Source organism: Chelonoidis abingdonii, chromosome 2 (genome assembly GCF_003597395.2).
Source record: "Chelonoidis abingdonii isolate Lonesome George chromosome 2, CheloAbing_2.0, whole genome shotgun sequence".
Lineage (NCBI taxonomy): Eukaryota > Metazoa > Chordata > Testudines > Testudinidae > Chelonoidis > Chelonoidis abingdonii.
Window position 1 is genome coordinate 153,530,401 of NC_133770.1, and position 20,128 is coordinate 153,550,528.

At 52.0% G+C, this 20,128-nt stretch overlaps 1 protein-coding gene and 1 long non-coding RNA gene across 2 annotated transcripts in view; one reads left to right on the forward strand and one right to left on the reverse strand.

The window, feature by feature from the left end:
- PROM2 (prominin 2) overlaps nt 1-12,557 on the reverse strand; it is a 32,558-nt gene extending 20,001 nt beyond the window's left edge. The window contains exons 1-10 of the mRNA XM_032774195.1: nt 12,293-12,557; nt 11,897-11,946; nt 10,989-11,191; nt 10,065-10,185; nt 4,358-4,421; nt 3,243-3,332; nt 2,555-2,754; nt 2,296-2,370; nt 2,143-2,206; nt 17-176 (exon numbers count right to left, since the gene is read on the reverse strand). Coding sequence (XP_032630086.1) covers nt 17-176; nt 2,143-2,206; nt 2,296-2,370; nt 2,555-2,754; nt 3,243-3,332; nt 4,358-4,421; nt 10,065-10,185; nt 10,989-11,191; nt 11,897-11,946; nt 12,293-12,557 — 1,292 coding nt within the window. The remainder of the gene's footprint in view (nt 1-16; nt 177-2,142; nt 2,207-2,295; nt 2,371-2,554; nt 2,755-3,242; nt 3,333-4,357; nt 4,422-10,064; nt 10,186-10,988; nt 11,192-11,896; nt 11,947-12,292) is intronic.
- A 6,519-nt stretch (nt 12,558-19,076) lies between these two features.
- On the forward strand, nt 19,077-19,582 carry LOC142046218 (uncharacterized). Its single transcript, XR_012655112.1, has 2 exons — nt 19,077-19,132; nt 19,164-19,582. It is a non-coding gene; the product is annotated as an uncharacterized LOC142046218 (long non-coding RNA).
- The last annotated feature ends 546 nt before the right edge of the window (nt 19,583-20,128 follow it).

Below are 20,128 nucleotides of genomic sequence, written 5' to 3' on the forward strand. Positions count from 1 at the left end.
GCCACTCCCCCGTTACCTGTATTTCTCATAGTGTTTCACCTCCTGGAGGTAAGGGTGGCTCTTCTTCTCTGCCTGCATCAGGGCATCATCCAAGGGCTGAGTGTAATCGGAGACTGGGAAGCTGTCTGCAATAGACTGGACCTTTCTGCTGACCTTGTTCACTTCATCCTTTAGATCTGCAAGGTGAGAGTGGGAGACGTAGGGTGAACTTAGTGGGAACCCTGCAGCTGGCAGGGATGGGAGTAGGCAAGCACTGATCCTTCTCTGCCGTCCCAAGGGGCTGGATCTTACAGGACCATTCACAAAATACATCCCTCCTCTGTTCAGGACAGACCCTCTCACCCAGCCCGAGCCAAAATCCTAGAAGAGTCCGCTCCTTACCTGGTGCAGTAAACACACCCTAACCCTAACAGAACCTCTGCAAAATGACACGGTTTGGACTCAAGTCTCAAGCACAGACCAAGCTCTCAGGCTCAGATGGGTCCTAAGACTCAGGTCCCGAATGCTTGTTGACCTGTGTCAGAGAGATTTGTGCATGGACAGTAGGGGGTTTGGGGCTCAAACTTAAGTCTGAGGCTGAGCTTACAATGCAGCCATACCCTCAGAGACTCGTATTACCTCAGTTTGAGTCCCCTGTAATGGGTAGGATGCTGGCCTGTGTTTCAGGAGACATAGGTCCTAAGCTCAGCTCAGCTCTGCAACTGGGGTTACCAACTTTGGTTGGATGAATTCCTGGAGGTTCCATCACATGACATTGTCTTTAATTAAAGATCCATCTTTAATTCCTGAAGACTCCAGGACAATCTTGGAGGGTTGGCAAATGCTCTGCAACTGATGTGCTGGGTGACCCTGGGCCTGTCACTTACCCTCTCACTGTTTGTCTGTCCTGTATATTTCGACTGTAAGGTCCTACAGGGCAACGCCTGTCTCCTACTGTAACCACATCAAGCACAGTGGGAGCATGGTCTCTGCTGTGGCTCTTTGACTGAGAATCTCACTTCCCTAAGGTTTAGTGCTTTTCAGTATTGCCTCTATTCACTCCAGTTTCCAAGGGTTTATGACCCCAGTATAAAGATTTTCTTGTTTCTTGCAGTTTCATTGAATACAATGTGATGGGGCAAGGCCAGATGGCTACAGTAAGGTACTGAGAAACAGGTATGTTAGCCCCAGGCTAAACAAATCCCTAGTACCCTGGTAACCAAATGGCAGTTGCTCCAGGTTAATCAAGGCACCTGGAGCCATAAGATTCTTTCTAGAAGGTAACGTAGAGATAGCTACTTTAATTAGTACAACCTGCGCCAATCAGGCGGCTAGTCAGGGCACTGGTTTAAAGGAGCTCCTTCCAGTCAGGCAGGGAGGAGCACTAAGGAGAAGGAGTGTGTGTGAGGAGGAGCTGTGCGGCAAGAAGGCAAGGAGCTGAGAGTGAGAGCATTTAACTGCTGGAGGATTTGAGGAGGCATTAGTTGTTATCAGAATCAGGAGGAAGTTCCTGTGTGAGGGATATAAAGAAGGTGTTTGGAGAGGCCATGGGGACGTGGCCCAGGGAGTGTAGCTGTCTTTGCAGCTTGTTACAAGGCACCTAAGATCAGTCTGAATCACAGGGCCCTGGCTGGAACCCGGCGTAGAGGGCGGGCCCGGGTTCCCCCCAAACCTCCCAACTCCTGATCAGACACAGGAGGAGCTGACCCAGACTGTGGGTTCCACAAGAGGGGAAGATCACTGAGGTGAACAAATCCGCCAATAAGCGCAGGACCCACCAAGGTAGAGGAGGAACTTTGTCACAACAAGCAAGATCATTTCTCAGGGGCAAGTATTTTGGTGCCTAACTTCCATTGAAATCAGTGAGAATTAGGTGGCTAAATCCCGCCAAGGATCTGGGCCCCAGTGTCTGGCAGGTGCATGGATTAAAGGAAACAACAAAATAAGAGGGAACAAAAGTAAAGTCCCCAGAGGAGAGCACAGGGGGTGCGTATCCTAACAGTATGAAGCCATGCTGGGAACAAAATGGCTGCTGTCTCTGCAGACAGGCTTTTTTCTTAGTAATTTAAAGGGGCAGTTCGCAAGAACCAAAGGCACTGTGGTTGCATAGCTTCAGAGTTTGGAAGTGCAACACCCCACTGACCATAAAAGAGTTTTGCTCACCCTGCACAACCTGGGCCATCTTCGCAACGGCTAGGTCTGGCATCGAGTTGAAGGTGCTGTTGCCCTGGAAGAGCAAAAATAGACGTTTTCTCCCCCAAAATCAAACCAGCTTTCACATTTGCAAACAGGCCCCAGGCCTTGTCAGTCACATACCTGGTCAATCAAGTCTGGGAAGTTAGCTTTGGGGAGACCAGACAGTGTCTTCAAAACCTGTTCCACCGAAGGAACCTGCAGGAAGAAACCATCATTCCATGAACAGGTGAGTTCCCTCGACAACTTGGCAGAGTGTCCCTGCTGAGCCAGCGTATGTGTGTGGAGCAGTGTTGAGGCATGTCCCGCACCAAGGGAAAGGACACAATGGCGCCCAAGTGGCAAAAGAGACCCATCCCTCTCTCTACGATCCTGTACTCACCCTTCTGTAGTCGGCTCCCAGCTCCAAGCTCTGGGCTTTGCCCAGTGCCCGGGCACAGGACGTGCAGCGCGGACTGTCCAGCAGGGAGACCATGCTCTCCTTGCGATCTCTCAGTGCCAGGCCCAGCTCGTCCTGGAAATGGGTCAGAGTCCGCACAGTCTTGTGGAGAATCTGTAAATGGTGCAGCGAGTTCTGTAGGTCTTAAAGAGAAAACCCAAGGCTAGTTCTGGCGCTCTGCTCCGTCTGTGTCACTTACTCTATTCCCCTTGCCAGCAGGCTGGCCCCCAGGCCCTCCTGCCTTGCTTCCACACAAGTAACTATGGAGCAGCTCAACAGATGGCCATCTTCAGTGCAGATTCCACCCCCCTGGGCCCCAGCCTCCAGCTAGAGATACCATGTCTAGTCACCAGAAGAGGGGAGTGGAACAGAGGAAGTTCTAAGGCGTCTTCAGGACATGATGAGGGATGAGATGTGAAGCCAGCCCCCACCCAATGTGGGTCAGAGGGAGGGGCAGGGATCCCAGCATCAGGCAGAGAGGATCTCTGGGAGGTAGAGGTTTGGACCCATCCCCAAACTAGTCTGGCATGAGGAGGCTTCAAGGACTGGTTGAGAGGACTCTAAAATCATCTTTCATTTCTGACAGTGAAGGACAGTCCCACTCGCAGGAGAAGGTGAACCTCCATCTTACCTTGTGCTCTGCCCTGAATGGCCTCCAGCACTGAAAACACCTGCTCCTTCAGCAGCGAATGGATGGTGAGGCCAATGCTGCGGCTGACATCTGAAAAGCACCAAACCACCCTTTGTGAGCTGCTGTCTCCGCCCTGCACAGAACAGACGCTGCTCTGACTCAGACAAAGCAGTCAGGCTCCATTGTGACAGAGTCTCACACACATGGAGAGCTGGAATTTGGAGTCTGGAAACCCAGCTTTATAAACACCAGATCTGAGCGAAAGGACATCTCCTACAGCAGGTTGGAGTGGCATGTCAATCAGTGGGCTGCAGCCATTAGGTAGAGTTGTCCCTCACTAACACACACAAAGCCAGTATGCTGCACAACACAAACTTCAACAACTTCCATGACGTTGCGCTTATAACTGAGAGCAGGATCTGGCATTATCTCTGCCTCTTCCTCTCCCTCGGGGCGAACCTTGGAGACAGTCACACTCTCTTCCTGCCCTTGTGGGGTCAGAGACCCAATGTCCACCCAGGCCTGCTCAAAATCTCTGTATAGATTGGACAACCTACGCTGATTTGACCCAGCCATGAAGGACCACTCCCAGCTCTGCAAAGCGTTTGGGAGAGTCTTCTCCTGCCCCAAAGGGGGCTTTGTTTAGAGTTCATGCGAGGGCTACGAACATGCACGCGAGATGCCCATGAGTGCTTGGGATAGGTTTAAAGCCAAGCTGCTGAGAAATCGCTTCTTGCTGTTTCAGAAGGCTGCTGTGTGGTCCAGTGGGAATTTTCCTCTTGTCGGGCAAGCACTGAGAAAAACTCTATCCCAGGTGCCCAGGGTCTCTTTGGGGCAATGGGAGTCCAGATGCTTTGGATACAGTTGGAGCTTAATGACTTGATTCTGCTCCCGTCCAAGTCAATGAGAGCTTTGCCATGACGTCTCTGGGAGCAGGGAATGGTGGAAGGGAGTCGGGGTGATGCAAAGAAACATGTAACAACTGCTCAGAGAGGAGAGCTGGGACCAGGGGTCATGGAGCTGCTTTCCTCTCCCCCAGGTACCAAGTCTCCCAGGAACAGGAGAGACTGCTCTGGCCTAGAAGAGGAAAAGCCAACAGCCAGATAGACACTCACTGTTCAGGTCGCTGATTATTTGCTGTCTGGGCACTGCAAACTGCTCCACGACAGACTGCACCCCCTGCCGGAGAGAGAGAAGCAGAGAAAGGTCTCACTCGGCCCCCTTGAGGCTGCATCAACATGATCAGTTGGCTTGGGACCCACCATCGCTTGGGCCCATGAGGCCTGGCTGGGCTCTGCCTCTGAGCTTGGGCATGGTTCGTCATGCTCCTGCCCCCAGCCAGGGGTCCCTCATGTGAGCAGATAGCCATTGGGTTTTTTCCAGTCCATGTAGCCATCCCAGTTTTGCTCAGTTAATTCTCTTGGACCCCAGCACCCACTGTAAGGCCCCCCCAGTTCTCATGAGGGATCGTCCCATTCAAGCCTCGGCCTACTGCAGTGGATCGTGGCCATAACAAGCCGAGTCAGCTGCCAAGGACAGGTCATGGTCCCCATCATGCTGTGGCTAACGGCTGGTCCCTGCGGGGTCTAATCACGAGTAATATCATGGCTGGGTCCCCTACCACCAGGAACGTGCGGCCAGCACCACGGTTGCTAAATCCACTCCTCTCAGGCGTGTTCTAACCACCTCCTAGCGAAGACATGGGCTTTCACTGACAGGACGACACCCAGGCAAGCACACAACTCCCCAAGATCCCCTGCACTGGCTTCTCCACCCACCACCCAGAGGTGGGAACCCTGCTTCCTGGACAAATCTCCACCCAGACTTAGCGAGTGGCGCCTTCCCTAAATAACCTATAAACACCATGCAACCAGGACACTCTCTCCACTCACACAGCAACTGAACTGCCCGCTTGCCCCTGGGCTCTGTGGCCAGGTGCTGGGGTGGGGACCCAACGCCCTACACGAGGGCTTCTGGGAAAGATGTAGTTATGGTGCCATCCTGGGCCTCCCTTCAAACACAGCTCCCAAATCATCGGCTGGCCCCTGCTGAGATCACCACCGGAGAAGGCTGGATCAAGCCCTGGGCAGCCAGGGAAGCTCACCTCTTTAGCCTGCTCCCATCAGTGCCATGGGGAAAATCCAGGTCCCTGGGCAAAACCTGAATACATTGGAGAGCTGGGGTGTTTGAAACCCTTCTTCTTACCCCAGCAGCAGGCCCCAGAGCAGCCACGCTGCCCTTCACCAGCCTTGGAGATGAAGTACCCTTTACAGCCTCTACGCACAGGGTTATTTGCAGCATCACGCTGGCTTTGGTCCTGCCTACACCCAAACTCAGCTCTGCAGATCTGTCTTAGGGGCAAGGTGGGGCACAGGGAGTGGGAGGGGCCCCCCAGATCAGTGGGGTTATGCCAGTTCCACTGAATGTCAGGCCCCGAGGATTTAGCCCTGAGGGAAGGAAAATGCCACTGCGTTAGAGCACTGATTATTAAGAGCTGTACATCTCATTAACCCCACCCTCAAGCCCGTGGCTTTGCCGGTGGCTCCCAGGTATGTACCGGGTCTGAGCCTCTGCCTTGGCTCCGTTCGGCTGGACGGGGCTGTGCCACAGTGCAGAATGCGGACTGAGCAAACCGCCCGGCCAGGCAGCAGCAGGCAGGGAACGAAACAGCACTTGGCAATGAAAAATGCATTTTTAATGAAGCTGCAGCACGTTGTGCCTGCTCTAGCAGTGAAACCCAGGCCAGCGCCACCATGCCGGCAGTTCTTGGGCAGCCACAGGACAGCCAGGAGATAGATGAAGGTCAGAAGCTGGAGCAGGGGGGTGTAGTATTGTATTTTCCCTCTAGGGAAGCCAGATTAGCCCAGGGGCCCAAGGCAAAGAATTGGAGCCGAGGGTGTTGGGAGAGAGCATGACCCCACTCTACAAAAAGCAGTGGGCACCCTTGAAACCTCCCCCACTTGCTCCGGCATTGGCCCCTACGCCAGCCATCCACAGCCAATTCCTGTTGTGTCTCAGCCACGCCCGGCCGGGGTGCTGCCCCATGAAGGAGGGTGGGTGCCCAGGGGGATCCGGGCCAAGGGCTCCGTGATGTGGAGCTGCTGAGAACTTGGGCTGAGACCCCTCTGCTCATCTCACATGGAGCTGGAGGAGTCTCCGCCCTGCCTGGATGGTGATCCAGCTCCATCCCCAATGCAGGAAGGTGAGTGAATCAGCAGCCATCTCTAGTGCCAGCCAGGCTGCTCCTGTGCAGCATGAAAAGCGTCCATCTGCGCAATTAGCAGAGCAAAGGAAGGGGTCCCCTATGTGACCATGGCACAGGATGGTAGGAAGGGGATGTGTCTGATCACGGTGAACTATCCTGCCCCATTGCTAATATTCCCTGGGCCTACAGGAAAGCCAGTGCGCAGGGCTCCACCACACTGCCAGCACCCCACTGCAGCATCCCATCCCAATGTGCAGCATCCCAGTACCTGGTGCCCCAATGCACAGTGCCCCCAGGCATCCCACCACTTTGAACAGTGCCCCCTGGCACAGTACCCCATTCTGCTCCACCTCACCACACAATGTATCCAACCCCACTGCAAAATACTCCTCAGCACCTTTCTCTAGTGCTCCAGACCCCACTCAGCTGCCATCACCCCAAAACACAATCCCCACCCTGCTCCACTATGTAGCACCACACTGCACCCAGCATTGGGCACAGCCCTCTCCTCAACCCTTCAATGTACTGTACACTATTGTGCTTCATCCTATCCCACAGGGTACCCCATTCTGCCCTGGATCATGCCTCTGGGCAGCACCCACCCCGCCTTGGATCATCCCTCTACGCAGCACCCGACCCACCCTGGATCACCCTCTGCACAGCACCCAACCCACTGTGCAAGAAGGACACTGGTGCATCTTTGCCCAGTTGGCCAGGCTGAGCATTGCCCTGACTGGAGGGCCCCTCCTTGGCCTTTCCCCGGCTCAGTGCTTCCCCCAGCACATTGCAGAGGTGACATGTGTCATCTCCAGGCTCAGGGGAGGTTTATGTTGATTTCCATGCCATGGATTTGTGGCTGTCTCAGAGGATACTCGCCTGTCTCCTCACATTAGTCCACCAGCCTTTGAGGAGCCCTGCCACAGCAGTGGCCGGGCAGCACACTCAGCCTGCAGTGGGGGGTTCTGAGCCGACCGGAGCAGAAAACTTTCATGTTAGAGCAAATGGCTGATGCACTCGCCGTGACAGAGCCTCCTCTTGCGCAGCAGCTGCCGCTTGCTGAAGGAGACGCGGTCCTGAGTCAGCATCCGCAGCATGCATAGGGGTTGCAAAGTGGATTGGCTCAGATAGGATCAGACCCTCCCTACAGATCTCAGGGCTAAATCTATCCATTCCCATATACCCCTCTGTCGATTCATCCCCATAGACACCCCTCTATCATCTATCTATCCCTATACACCCTCTTTTCTCATGTATCCATCCATCCCCATACACGTCCCTTTATCTATCTATTCAGATACACACTCCACCATCTATCCTTCTCAAGATTTCGATTATCTATCCACCCACCCACTCACCCTTCTTAGGGTATTTCTCTATCTAATGTGCCCATCTCCCTGGTATCTGACTGCCCTGGCAGGTCAAAGTGAGTGCAGCTCGTTGATTTCAATGGTTACATCCCCCTGTTTGTGCCACATCTGAGAGTATGAAAAAGTGCTGGGAATACATTTGTTTTCTTGATGGCACAGCGCTCTGGGTATGGTACAGGACTGGGCATGCCGATACTGGAGAAAGGCAGCCCTGGGTCAAACCAGGAGGTAACTGTGATGTTTCACTCCATATTCTTTATGAAAGTATGCTTATGATATGAATATGACATAACTGAGAGATACTTTATGCAAGATGGGTCATGTAAGATATCATTGGAAAGGTTATAATTTACTGAATGTGATTATCCAATTTGTATGCAAGTATCATTTCTATATCTGAAGTTAGGAATATTGACTCTGTATCTGTATTTGGGCTGTAGCTCACGAAAGCTTATGCTCAAATAAATGTGTTAGTCTCTAAGGTGCCACAAGTACTCCTATTCTTTTTGCAGATACAGACTAACATGGCTGCTACTCTGAAACCCGCTATTTTGGGTAATGCTCACTGCTAACAGGTCAGGTACAACAATGGAAAAGCCAGAAAAGGCAGGTGGCCCACCAGCGAGGACAATGGGCTGTGAAAAGGTTTGGCCTTCCTGCAGACCCTCCATACTGCCATTGACTCATGGACGCTGTGATACTACAGAGTCAGGTGGTCTGTCACTTGATACTAAACATTACCGGGGACTTCTTATAACTTTCCATTGGAAGGGAAGGGGGTGGTCAGGTTTGGGAAACAAAGGATTCCCCCCTTACGTAAATCCTATTTAAGGGTGGGGAGGAAGGCAAAGGGGACTCCTTCTCTCCATGGCCTGTCTGCCTAAGAAAAAGGACTGCTAAAGCCACCTGAACGGAAGGCAGGGGGGGAGTCAAGACTGAGACAGGGGTCCAGTCTGAAAAGGAATATAACTGGAAGTTTGAACCACAGAAACTTTGCAACCTGCCTAAAATAATATTTAGGGTGAGAATTTACATTGGGTAACCTGTTTCTTAAGTCTATTGAGCTTAGCTTGCATACTTTAGTTTATTTTCTCAGTAATCTGCTTTGTTCTGTCTGTTATCTCTGATATTCACTTAAAATTCACCTTTTGTAGTTAATAAACTTGTTTCTTGTTTGTAATATAACCCAGTTTATGTAATTTCTACCTGGGGGTAGGGGAAAAGATGTTGAGCGTATCTCCCTCCACATTGAGGGAGGGGGCGAATTTCATAAAACCTTTGGGTTTGTCCCCCTTAAAGGAAGTGGGCACCAGAGTGTTGGGGGAGCCCCTAAGGCTGAATCTTCCCAGAGCAGGTCTCTGTCTCTCTGCAGCTGGGTGTGGCCCTACCAGTGAGCTTGGCTGGAAGAGGGTTATGAGCCTAGCCCAGCAAGGCCAAGTAAAGGGGACCCAGGTTGGCAGAACAGACTGACTCAGTGGCACCCCAGCACATAAGGTGATACCCCAAAGGGCCCAAACCCGTCACAGTACCAACCTGAGAGAGTCACTTTTTATCAGCTGTGAGGGCAAGCGACAGAGGGAGAGGGCAGAGAGAAGCGAGCAGCAGACAGGGTATTGGGGGAGAAGAGGCAGCATGGAGGTCAGGGGCGGCAGCACCCCGTCCCCCCCTACACACACAATTTTAGGGAGCTTCCAATGCTCTTGATCCACAGCTCTTCTCTATCCAAGTCCTGGGCTCCCCACTCCTGACGATGCACCTCAGTCCTGACCTGGAGCCCCTCCTGCCGTCCCTGGCCTGGGTTCCCTTCAGCATGTGTCTCAATCCCAACAGCAGCCCCTGCTATCCCAGCCTGGGCTCCCTCCCCTCTACCACTGCTCTTTAGTCCTTATCCGCCGGACCCTCTACTGCTGCCTCTGGGGATCCCCTCCCCACTAGCGCTGCAGATCTGAGGCAGAGTCCAGTTCTGCTGTTGCCCGTCAGTCCCGTCTCCAGCCAGCAGGCAGAAGATGCCCATCTTACCAAAGTCTGTGTAAGCAGCGGGGACTCAGAAGGAGATTTAGGGCCTAAACAGGAATCCAGAGGCAAGTGGGATGCCACAGCTCCCCTGATATGCAGCATTAGCTACCGGGCCCCATACCTGCATGCCTCTCCTTCTCCAGCACAGACACACCCCGAGATCCCTACGTGGCTGCTCTTCTCTCACCTGGCCCTGCGGATTGACAGCCAACAGGCAAGGCGGCTCCGGCTTACCTGTGGGATGCTGTCAATGTTCTTCCTCAAAGTGTGTAGAGTGGCTGGCACGGCTTGGGCCCCGGGCTCCATCTGCTCCTTCACCCGCTGATTGGCAAGGAAAGCACAGATAACGCCGGCCCTGAGAGAGATGAGGCCAAAGTTGGTAACCTATGCTTAGTGCTCCAAAGAGCGACCAAATCTCCTATTGTCCCACAGTCCTCTGACATGCCATGGGCCAGAGCCAACCCCAAAGGTTGGGGCGGGGTCTTCAGATCCAGCTCTGGGCTCCATGGCTTCTCCAAACTCAGTCCCCAGGTCTATGAAAATGACCCCAGACCTTGTCCTGGTTCAGAGTCTCATCCCAACTCTGTATCTCAGCTGTTCTCAGTGCTGTCGAGCAGGACAGAGGTGAAGGGGAAGAGGGACCCTGGGGCAGGTCAGTGGGGGATGACACAGTGAGAACAGGGGGAACTTGTCACTGGGGGTTGCTGGGCTGAGGGGAAAAGGAGGGGGCTCATCCTAGATGGGCTGAAAATTCACGGTTTCAGGCCATGTTTTTCCTATGCAGCCTCTGATTTGGGGTGCCTCCATTTCTGGGTGCCCTATGGGACCCCGTACATCTACTCCTGCCCTAACCCCAAATCATCTCCTACACGGAGGGCCCCTAATGCCCCTTTTCCCTCAGCCCCTGACATGCCAGCCCCAGTGCCCAGGAAATGCCCAAGGGGAGCTTAGCCCCCAGTGGCATCCGCTCTATGTGGAAAGACCAGCCCTGCCCACATGTAGTGCCCTACGATACATTGTCCCATCGTGGTGCCCCCTGGACTAGTTCCCGCATCCCATCCAAAGTGAGCAGCTCATCCGCCGTCTCCGCTCCCCTCCATCCATCACACACATGCCTAACCCCCACACACCCCCACCCCGGCGCTGACCCTCACTCACAGTAGAATGGCGGTAGTGAGGGAGAGGCAGAAAGTGAGGAGGTTCCGCTGCCAGGTGAGGGAGCGGCGGTCGGCCTTGATGCGCCCCCCACAGCGCCGGTGGCGCCGGCAGCAGCAGAAGCACAGACCTGTTGCTGGCACCGCCACAAAGAAGAGCACAGCAATCGCAGCACAGACGACATAGCCAGCCTGGTAGCGCACCACCTGGGGGAGCGAGCAAGGACCTCCTCAGGGGGGGTGCCGCTCATCGCTCCCCCCATGCCCTTCCCCTACCCCTGCTCCTCCCTCCCACCCCTGTCCTCCCATGCCCACCCCCATGTCCTTGCCCTGACCCCACCCATCCCCTCTGCTTCCCCAGCCCACCGCCACTCCCGAACGCCCCGGCCCATTGCCCCGACCCCCACCCTTCAACAGCGCCCTTTGCCCACCCGACAGTCCCACCATAGCCTCCCATTACCCCGACAGGCCTCCTCCCACCCACCCCCGCCTCTCCCACCCACCCTCCGCCACCGACCACATCCACAACCCCCTTGCCCTGCTCTCCCACCAGTTCCCCATTCCCTCCCCTTGCCCTTCCCTCCACCATTCCCCCACACCATCCCCTTGCCTTGCTCCCCACTTACTCCTTGCCCCTAACCTTTCTCCCATTCACCCATGCCTTTCCTTTGCCCCAATCCTCCCATGCTCTCCACCTCACCCTTCTGACACCACCCCATACATCTCCCCCTGCCCTGCATTTCACTCAGCCAGCCCAATGTGTACTTGCCCTTGGGCCCATCCTTCACCTGCCCTTCTCCCCCCCGCCATAACCCAAGGAAATCCTGGTGTCCGCCGTGCCACAGGTGGGCTCCCAGAGGAGTGAGTGAAGCAGGGCCACCCAGGACAGGTACAAACCCCACCCCTGCTCACCTGAGAGGTTCTCACTGATGACGGCTCATTCAGGGCCACCCGGAGAAGCTCTGTTAAAAGAAAAACAATGTCCTGTCAAACTCTCAAACCCAGCTGCCTTTCCCAATCCTCGCCTTTCCCTTGCTACCACTGCCCCATCAGGATGCACCAAACTGCCCGTGAGGATGCTCTTCCCCTCCATCTTGTGCCCAGCGGTGGGGCCAGGTTTCCCAAGGAACTCAGAGCCGGCAGGGATCACAAGCCACTGTCAGGGCCACAATTTCAGGCACGTGCAGTCCCAGAGCAAGGCGAGATTTTTGACCGCTCCTCTGAGTGGACACTGTGCATGCCTCTTACTCTGGCACCGGGGGGTTCCCCAAGTTGCCCCAGGGCTCTCTGCCCCCCCATCTGGCTCACCTGTGGGGAAGGGGTTCTGCTGGACCACATCCAGGTAGCGCCGGACGACACCATAGAGCGGATCCAGCGAGCTCAGGACCCGGTGCTGGGCGGGAACCCGCTGGTCAGCGCCTATCTCCATGAACTGGTGGACGAGAAGGGGGTTTCCAGGTGGACATTGCTGGGAGCGAACTGGATCCAGGAGAACCCAGGCTAAGGCCAGAGACATGTGCAGAGGCAGAGCGGAGGCTGTGTCCCGGACACCTCTGGGCTGAGGGGACTGCATTGGTCCAGAAACAGCCTGGGGGTGGTGGGGGGAAGGGGGCTCTATCACCTGGATCGCAATGGAGTTCCAAGGAGACCCAGCCCTTGAGGCAGAGAATTCCCTCCCTCAGGGGCTATGCCTGGAAGCCGCTGTGCCGAGTGGTCTCCTTGGAGGTGTCCAGACCCCCTCAGTGCTCCCAGCTCCCGCACACAACTCAGGACGCAGGGAGAGGCATCCCTGACTCTAGTGCTCTCTCCTCTTCAGCTGATTGTGTCTGCAGCTGGAATGCCTCAGAAACTGGCCCGACTGGTTTGATGCTTCCTGAGGGCCCAGGCGCTGCTACTGAGGCTCTCGGCTCGCTTCCCTCTGCTACAGGGATGGGGCAGGGTGGGGCGAGGCATTTCTCCCAGCAGCTGTTACAGGCCCCTTTCACAATCTGCTTTGCTGTACCGAGCCACTGAGTGCTTCGGTGCCAGCGCTCCATCTCCACAAGGGTGGCCTGGAAAGACCAGCAGGCCCAAGGGGGCGGGACAGAAGATAGGGGCTGTGTGGTCCCCTCACTCCCCATCCCCAGGGAACTGGCAGTGCAGCCTCTCATGCCTAGTCTAGGGGTTGATGGCATTAAGTAGCCAATTCCCTAAGAGAAGTTTAAAGTGGCTTTAATCCGCATACTCCAGGGGGCATGCAGGGTCTGGTCTGGTCCCTCAGTGTAAATTATAGCAGCCTCAGGGCTGCTCTAACTTATGCTCTGCTTCCCATGGCCTCAGGGAATGATAGCATAGCTGTAGTGCCATGCACTCTGGACATGACCCTGACACGCCACCTTCAATGAGGATACATAGAGTCAAAAAAAACAGCTCTGCTCCAGTTAGAAAAGGCGTCTGAGCTGGGGGTTATATGTCAGGGGCTGTTTCCTCCCACTTTCAGTTCTCATTACACCACCAGGGAATGTTAAACTGTATGGTTTTCATTGCTAATCAGAACAAAACCCGACCAGAGGCCTCGGTGAAATGGCACGGAAGCACAGCATGCTGGGTAATCCAGTGGGAGATGGGAGCAGAGAAAAGCTGACCTGCAAGTCATGAAGGTGAGTTGGCTAAACATATAATTTTAAACCTAATGGATGTGGAATGGACGCTGACTAGAGCCGAACAACTTTGGCTTAGCAATGATTAGTGCTCTGCTCAAAGACTAGTACTGCAAAAATGGAAATCCAAAAACCGACCAACAGCTGAAGACTGGAGCTTTGACATCATAAGCTTGGCCACCAGAGCAAGAATTATAAGAGAAATACCCAAGAAAAAATCAGAGATATGCGATACTTTCCTGGAGGTATCTGAATGCTCCTATTAAAGTATGCCCCCCACCCGTTTCCCTCTTCGAGGGGGGCTAGACATCTGATATACCAGCTTGCTACCCTTCATCGCCCCTGCCCTACCCAGATTTTTCACACTTGCTATCTGGTCACCCTACCATCTTCTCTACCCACTTTTTTCCCGTCTCTATTCCCTCCTCCTAATTTTGCTTCTATTCTTTATCTTATTTTAATAATTTTTTCTTAAACTAGTTGGATTTTGATAAGCAACATTGATTCATTTATGCAAATAATTGATTTCTATTGTAACCATTCATATTATAGAGAATTAAGCATTTAAAAGTATAGCTAAGGCTGGGCAGCAAATGGTTCATATATTCCGAGAAGTTCATGTATTCTGAGACGGTCATGTGTATTTCATTATGTTTGTTTTTTCTACAAGAAAAGCAAAGCCAAACCTCAGCTCTGCCTGGGAAACACACAGCAGAAGGCACAAAAGCAGAGAGGCCTGAGAATAACCAAGCTGCACAATGGAAACAGAGTCACAATGGGGCATGGAGCTGTGTCAAAAGCAACCCAGTCGCATAAAGGTGCCGATTCCCTCCAGGAATTGCTGCCCAGGCATGGGCACAGAGAAGATTGCTCCGTGGAGCTGACAAACTGAGTCTCTTGCCAGCAGTCTGGGAAAGATACTTCAGTGCCAAGGCTTGACTTAAGAGGGGATCTGAGAGACCCTCTGTGTGGCACTGACCCTCCGCTGGGTGACCAGCCAGAGCATCCACTGTCCTGGGGTTCAGAAACAATATGGCAGAGGGAGGACAGAGTAAGCCAGAATCTGACCTGGCCAGCAGGTGGGCAGAAGGGAGGAGAAAGCAGTGGAGCAGAGAGAGATGCAAACGGGCTCCAGGCATGACTCTGTCGTTCCCACTCTGGGGGCCAGCACAGACTTGCAGACTAGGTGCTTACTCACCAACAAGCCTGGGGCAGGGTGCTTGCTCAGGCAGCTTCCCATGGAGGAGGAGGGAGAGAGCTGCCTTCCCCCGCACTGTGCATGGTCTGGGCCTGCTGGACCTGCAGGGTTGACATTTTCAGTTCAGATGCCAAAGGTTTCTCTGCCAGAGGGAGGTGTCCATACACACCCCACCTCAAGGCTCAGCCCATTGCACTTGCTGCCATATGGTGTAGGGACTGGTGAAGTATGAAAGAAGTAACTGCTGGTGATTACAGGCTTACCCTCAACACATCTGAGGGTTAGAGCTCAGGGCAGGGTATCAGGACTCCTGGGTTCTCTCTCAACTCCGCCACCAACTCATTTTGGGTACATCATTTATTGCCTACTGGTGATAGGTGGTGGGCACTCTCAGTACCTGGTGATTTCAGTGAAAGCTTCAGGTCCTTGGCACCTCTGAAAAAACCAGGCGGCTAACCTCTCTGTGCCTCAGTTTCCCCTTACATACAAGGGTGATAATAATGTTGGCCTGTCTTCCAGGGCTGCTGTGGGGCTGAATGAGTTAGTGTTTTGGAAGGTGCTTAGAGATCCTTGCATGAAAGACACTACAGTGATGTAAAGTATTGTTCACCAACCTTTTGGTTTTGGATCTGTCTATCACCACACATACATACTTTATCATCCATCTATCTAATGCTCATCATAGTGAGAGCTTCTAGTTTTAACCGACATTAAACAGAAATCCGAAGGGCCATAAGCTGCAGTGTTATCGCCCACTGATTTGCTATTTCTTTGGCATAAAAAAAAACAGCACTGGGATTTCCAGCTTGTTTTTGGAGACAACCTCAAAAGACCTTTTTTGGAAATGGAATTTTTTTCCTCTAGCTCATCGGTGCCCTCGGATGGTGAGAGTCCCACACTACAAGAAGAATGTGGAAAAATGGAAAGAGTCCAGCGGAGAGCAACAAAACTGATTAGAAGGCTGAAGCACATGACTTATGAGGAAAGGCTGAGGAAACTGGGGTTGTTTAGTCTGCAGAAGAGAAGAATGAGGGGAGATTTTATAGCTGCTTTCAACTACCTGAAAGGGGGTTCCAAAGAGGATGGATCTAGACTGTTCTCAGTGGTACCAGATGACAGAACAAGGAGTAATGGTCTCAAGTTGCAGTGGGGGAGGTTTAGGTTGGATATTAGGAAAAACTTTTTCACTAGGAGGGTGGTGGTGAAGCACTGGAATGGGTTACCTAGGGGTGGTAGAATCTCCTTAGAGGTTTTAAGTCAGGCTTGACAAAGCTCTGGCTGGATGGTTTAGTTTGGATGCTCCTGCTTTGAGCAGGGGGTTGGACTAGATACCTCCTGAGGTCCCTTCCAACCCTGATAGTCTATGATTCTATTAATTGGAAGCAACCTGGAGCAATACAGCCCCAGTCCTGAAAGGTGAACAGGTAGAGAGCTGAGCAAATAATTGATTTTTTTTGGTTCAGTGGCTGAACCAAAAATCTATTAGTATTGAACCGAAACTGAATCTTTTGATTCCCTCATGAGATGAAAAAAACAAAGAGATTTAAATGAAACATTTCAACTGCTGATTCAAATTGAAAAAAAATTTTCAGGTTTTTTCAGCTGGAACTATTTGCCAATTCAACCTGAATCTGTGCTCCCCAAAATTAATTTATTGGCCAGTTTACTGTTGATACTAAAATGGATTAACCTCTGCCATGTGATTATGGTCATAAAGCCAGTGGCAAGTATCTTAGGTCTGACTAAACTCAATGTCTTGCAACTGAGTGCCTGATCACAGGTCACTCACCACTTGACTAGTGAGAGTTATGTTGCTAGAAAAATAAAACACAAACCCAGCTTTAAAACAGAGGCACAGGCGATTGTAATGACATGACTGAAAAGGACAACCGGCAGCAGGTGCAGATGCACACAGCTGTTGTGACTTGCTATTTGGTTAACTTTCTTTGCTCTGCTACTGAGCCAAGCCAAGAGAAAATAGCTAGGGCATGGCTACACTTACATTTTGCAGCGCTGGTAGTTACAGCTGTGTCATACAGCTGTGTAGGGCCAGCGCTGCAGTGTGTCCACACTGACAGCGACCAGCGCTGCAGTGTGGCCACATTTGCAGCATTTGCAGCGCTGTTGGGAGTGGTGCATTGTGGCAGCTATCCAGCGTTCAAGTGGCTGCAACGTGCTTTTCAAAGAGGGGGGTGGGGTGGAGTGTGACAGGGAGCTCGGGGAGACAGAGAAAGTGATTTTTGGAGCAGACACTGTGTGACAGCTCCCTGGCCTTGCAAATTCTGGCCATTTCCCCCACCCCTCTCTCAATCACTCTTAAATGTAAAAAGCTTCAGACCAGATAAGCAGCTTCTCCGACGGACTCCCTCCCCTCCCCCCCCCCGTGCTGTTTGTCTCCTCAAGCAAACAGCTGTGAACATTCCAAAGCCTCGGCTCGCTCCCTCACAGCGTGTGTTTGTTTTTAGATAAGTAGCTCCGGGGAGTACCTTCCAGTTTGTTGTATACAGGAATTGTGGGATACCTCCTAATACCCTGGAGGCCAATAACAGCGCTGGTGAGTGTCCACACCTGATGAGCACGCTGCATCAGCCAGCGCTGGATTCGCTACTCCCGTAGCAGACCAGGTGTACAGCCAGCGCTGCAGGAAGGGAGTTGCAGCGCTGGCTGAGCTCTGTAAGTGTGGACACCTGGTAAGTTGCAGCGCTGTAACCCCCTCACCAGCGCTGCAACTTGCAAGTGTAGCCAAGCCCTTCGTCATTTCTGCCTTTTGTGTGGATTGAGCCTTGGAGCACCGAAGAAGAAGATGGGAAAGCTGTAAATGATCAGCGAGACAAAAATGGAGACTTCTAGAAAGGACCATCAGCCTAGAGACGGAGGCTTGCAAGAGTGACCAAAGAGATAGATACCACCCAACTGAGGGCTTCAAGGATCTTCCACAAACACTCCCAAGGTGCCCTTGGCAGGTATCCAACCACACCTTCACTACTAAGGTCTGTAAATAAGAACCAAGGCAAAGCCCATAATGAGTTTCACATGAAGTTGATGAGTCTTGAGCTCTGGTGGCTACAGGTAAAACTCTAAGGGAGACTGTTACAGGGTTGGCACCCATGCAGTTCGTGGAATGGGGTGGCATTCACCTCTCACAAGTGCCCCCCGCCCCCCCAGTCAATGATTTCTTCGATGACTGCTCAGTGACTCAGCCTTCTGTCTGTCTGTAGTGGAACAGAACAAATCCCTTCTAGGGTATACAGTCTTTACTTTCACCTGGCCCTGGAATGGGGCCATACCCCCAGGGCTTCCTCCCTGGAGACAATGTCTTCTTGCAGCCCTCCCTGGGCTCAGTCCCAGGAACCAGCCAGGATCTCCTTCTTAGCTCCCCAGGTCCCTGCCCACACTGAGCTGTTAGTGGTTCTGCTGCTCTTTCAGTCAGCTAGGAACCCAATCCTCTCTTCCAGATCCAGGCAGCAACTGACTGACTCTGGCTCTGCTGCTGCTTTTTATATGGCCCTCCTGGCCACTGATTGGCAGCTTCTGCAGCCCCTTTGATTGGCTGCTTCACCTGCAGCCACTCTAGATCACTTGGGGGATTTCTCTTCTGATCCTCTTTGGGATGGGGTGTGGCAGGACCCTGAGGCCTCCAGCAAGGGGCTTCTGGGCCTAGTCTACCTCTTCCCGGAGACATTCTTTTCATTTTATTGGATGATGAAAAGGTGACCATTCAGGGAAAGAAGATTAGGGTTGGACAATCACAATTCCTCATGAGAGATTGGGACTGTGGCGTGACAGGCTGGGCCAGATCTGCAAAAATGAAAAAATGACATCAGACAACCCACGAAAGTTCTTATTAGAGAAGACTCCATCAGCCATCAAAACCCTGTTCTTCCATGTCCAGGACACTGGGACACCAGAATGCCAAGAAAAGCAGGACTTTGTTGACTGACCTCTGGGTAGCACCTCCTGCTGGTAACTATCAATTACTTGCTACAAGCGAACTCTGAGATAACTCTTTATTAATTCTTTCTACTTGACATCAAGTTTCACACATACAGAATGGGAAGAGACTGTCTAGGAAGGAGTACGGCAGAAAGGGATCTGGGGGTCATAGTGGACCACAAGCTAAATATGAGTCATCAGTGTGATACTGTTGCAAAAAAACCAAACGTGATTCTGGGATGCATTAACAGGAGTGTTGTAAACAAGACACGAGAAGTCATCCTTCCGCTCTACTCTGCATTGGTTAGGCCTCAACTGGAGTATTGTGTCCAGTTCTGGGCACCACATTTCAAGGAAGATGTGGAGAAATTGGAGAGGGTGCAGAGAAGAGCAACGAGAATGATTAAAGGTCCAGAGAACATGACCTATGAAGGAAGGCTGAAAGAACTGGGTTTGTTTAGTTTGGAAAAGAGAAGACTGAGAGGGGACATGATAGCAGTTTTCAGGTATCTAAAAGGGTGTCGTCAGGAGGAGGGAGAAAACTTGTTCACCTTTGCCTCTAATGATAGAACAAGAAGCAATGGGCTTAAACTGCAGCAAGGGAGATTTAGGTTGGACATAAGGAAAAAGTTCCTAACTGTCAGGGTAGTTAAACACTGGAATAAATTGCCTAGGGAGGTTGTGGAATCTCCATCTCTGGAGATATTTAAGAGTAGGTTAGATAAATGTCTATCAGGCATGGTCTAGACAGTATTTGGTCCTGCCATGAGGGCAGGGGACTGGACTCGATGACCTTTCGAGGTCCCTTCCAGTCCTAGAGTCTATGAATCCTCAGGAAGGAAACCCACAGTGATACTGGGAAAGAACTGGATTGCAGCTGTTCATCATCTCAAGTGAACAACTCCCAAACTGACTTGCATCTTCTACGCATCTACCTCTAGAGACACTATCATCATGAATCGGTAAATTGATCAGGAAACTCCCATTGTACCAGCTGCCACCGATAAGTAACAAAGAAACTTCTCTCCTATGCATACTATGTTCTGTGTCAGTGATATGGATCTGTATTAATCTAAATACTAATATGGTGTGTACTTGATTTATAACGTCTGGGAATGTTATCAGAGTGAAATATATTTGTAGTTTGCCAGCAAGAATGTTTGTCAGTAAATATCTAGAATTAATATTCTCACTAAGTGACCAAAATGTGCTGAGACTGAATAACTTGCTACACTAGTTAACTATAGGATGATTCTAACGGGAGGTGAGTTTATCTACATTACCTGAAGTAATACCTTAACACCTAAAGTAAATGGAGCCTGGACACATGATTTGTGATCATCAACAAGTGAGACAGTTCCTAAAAGAGATACA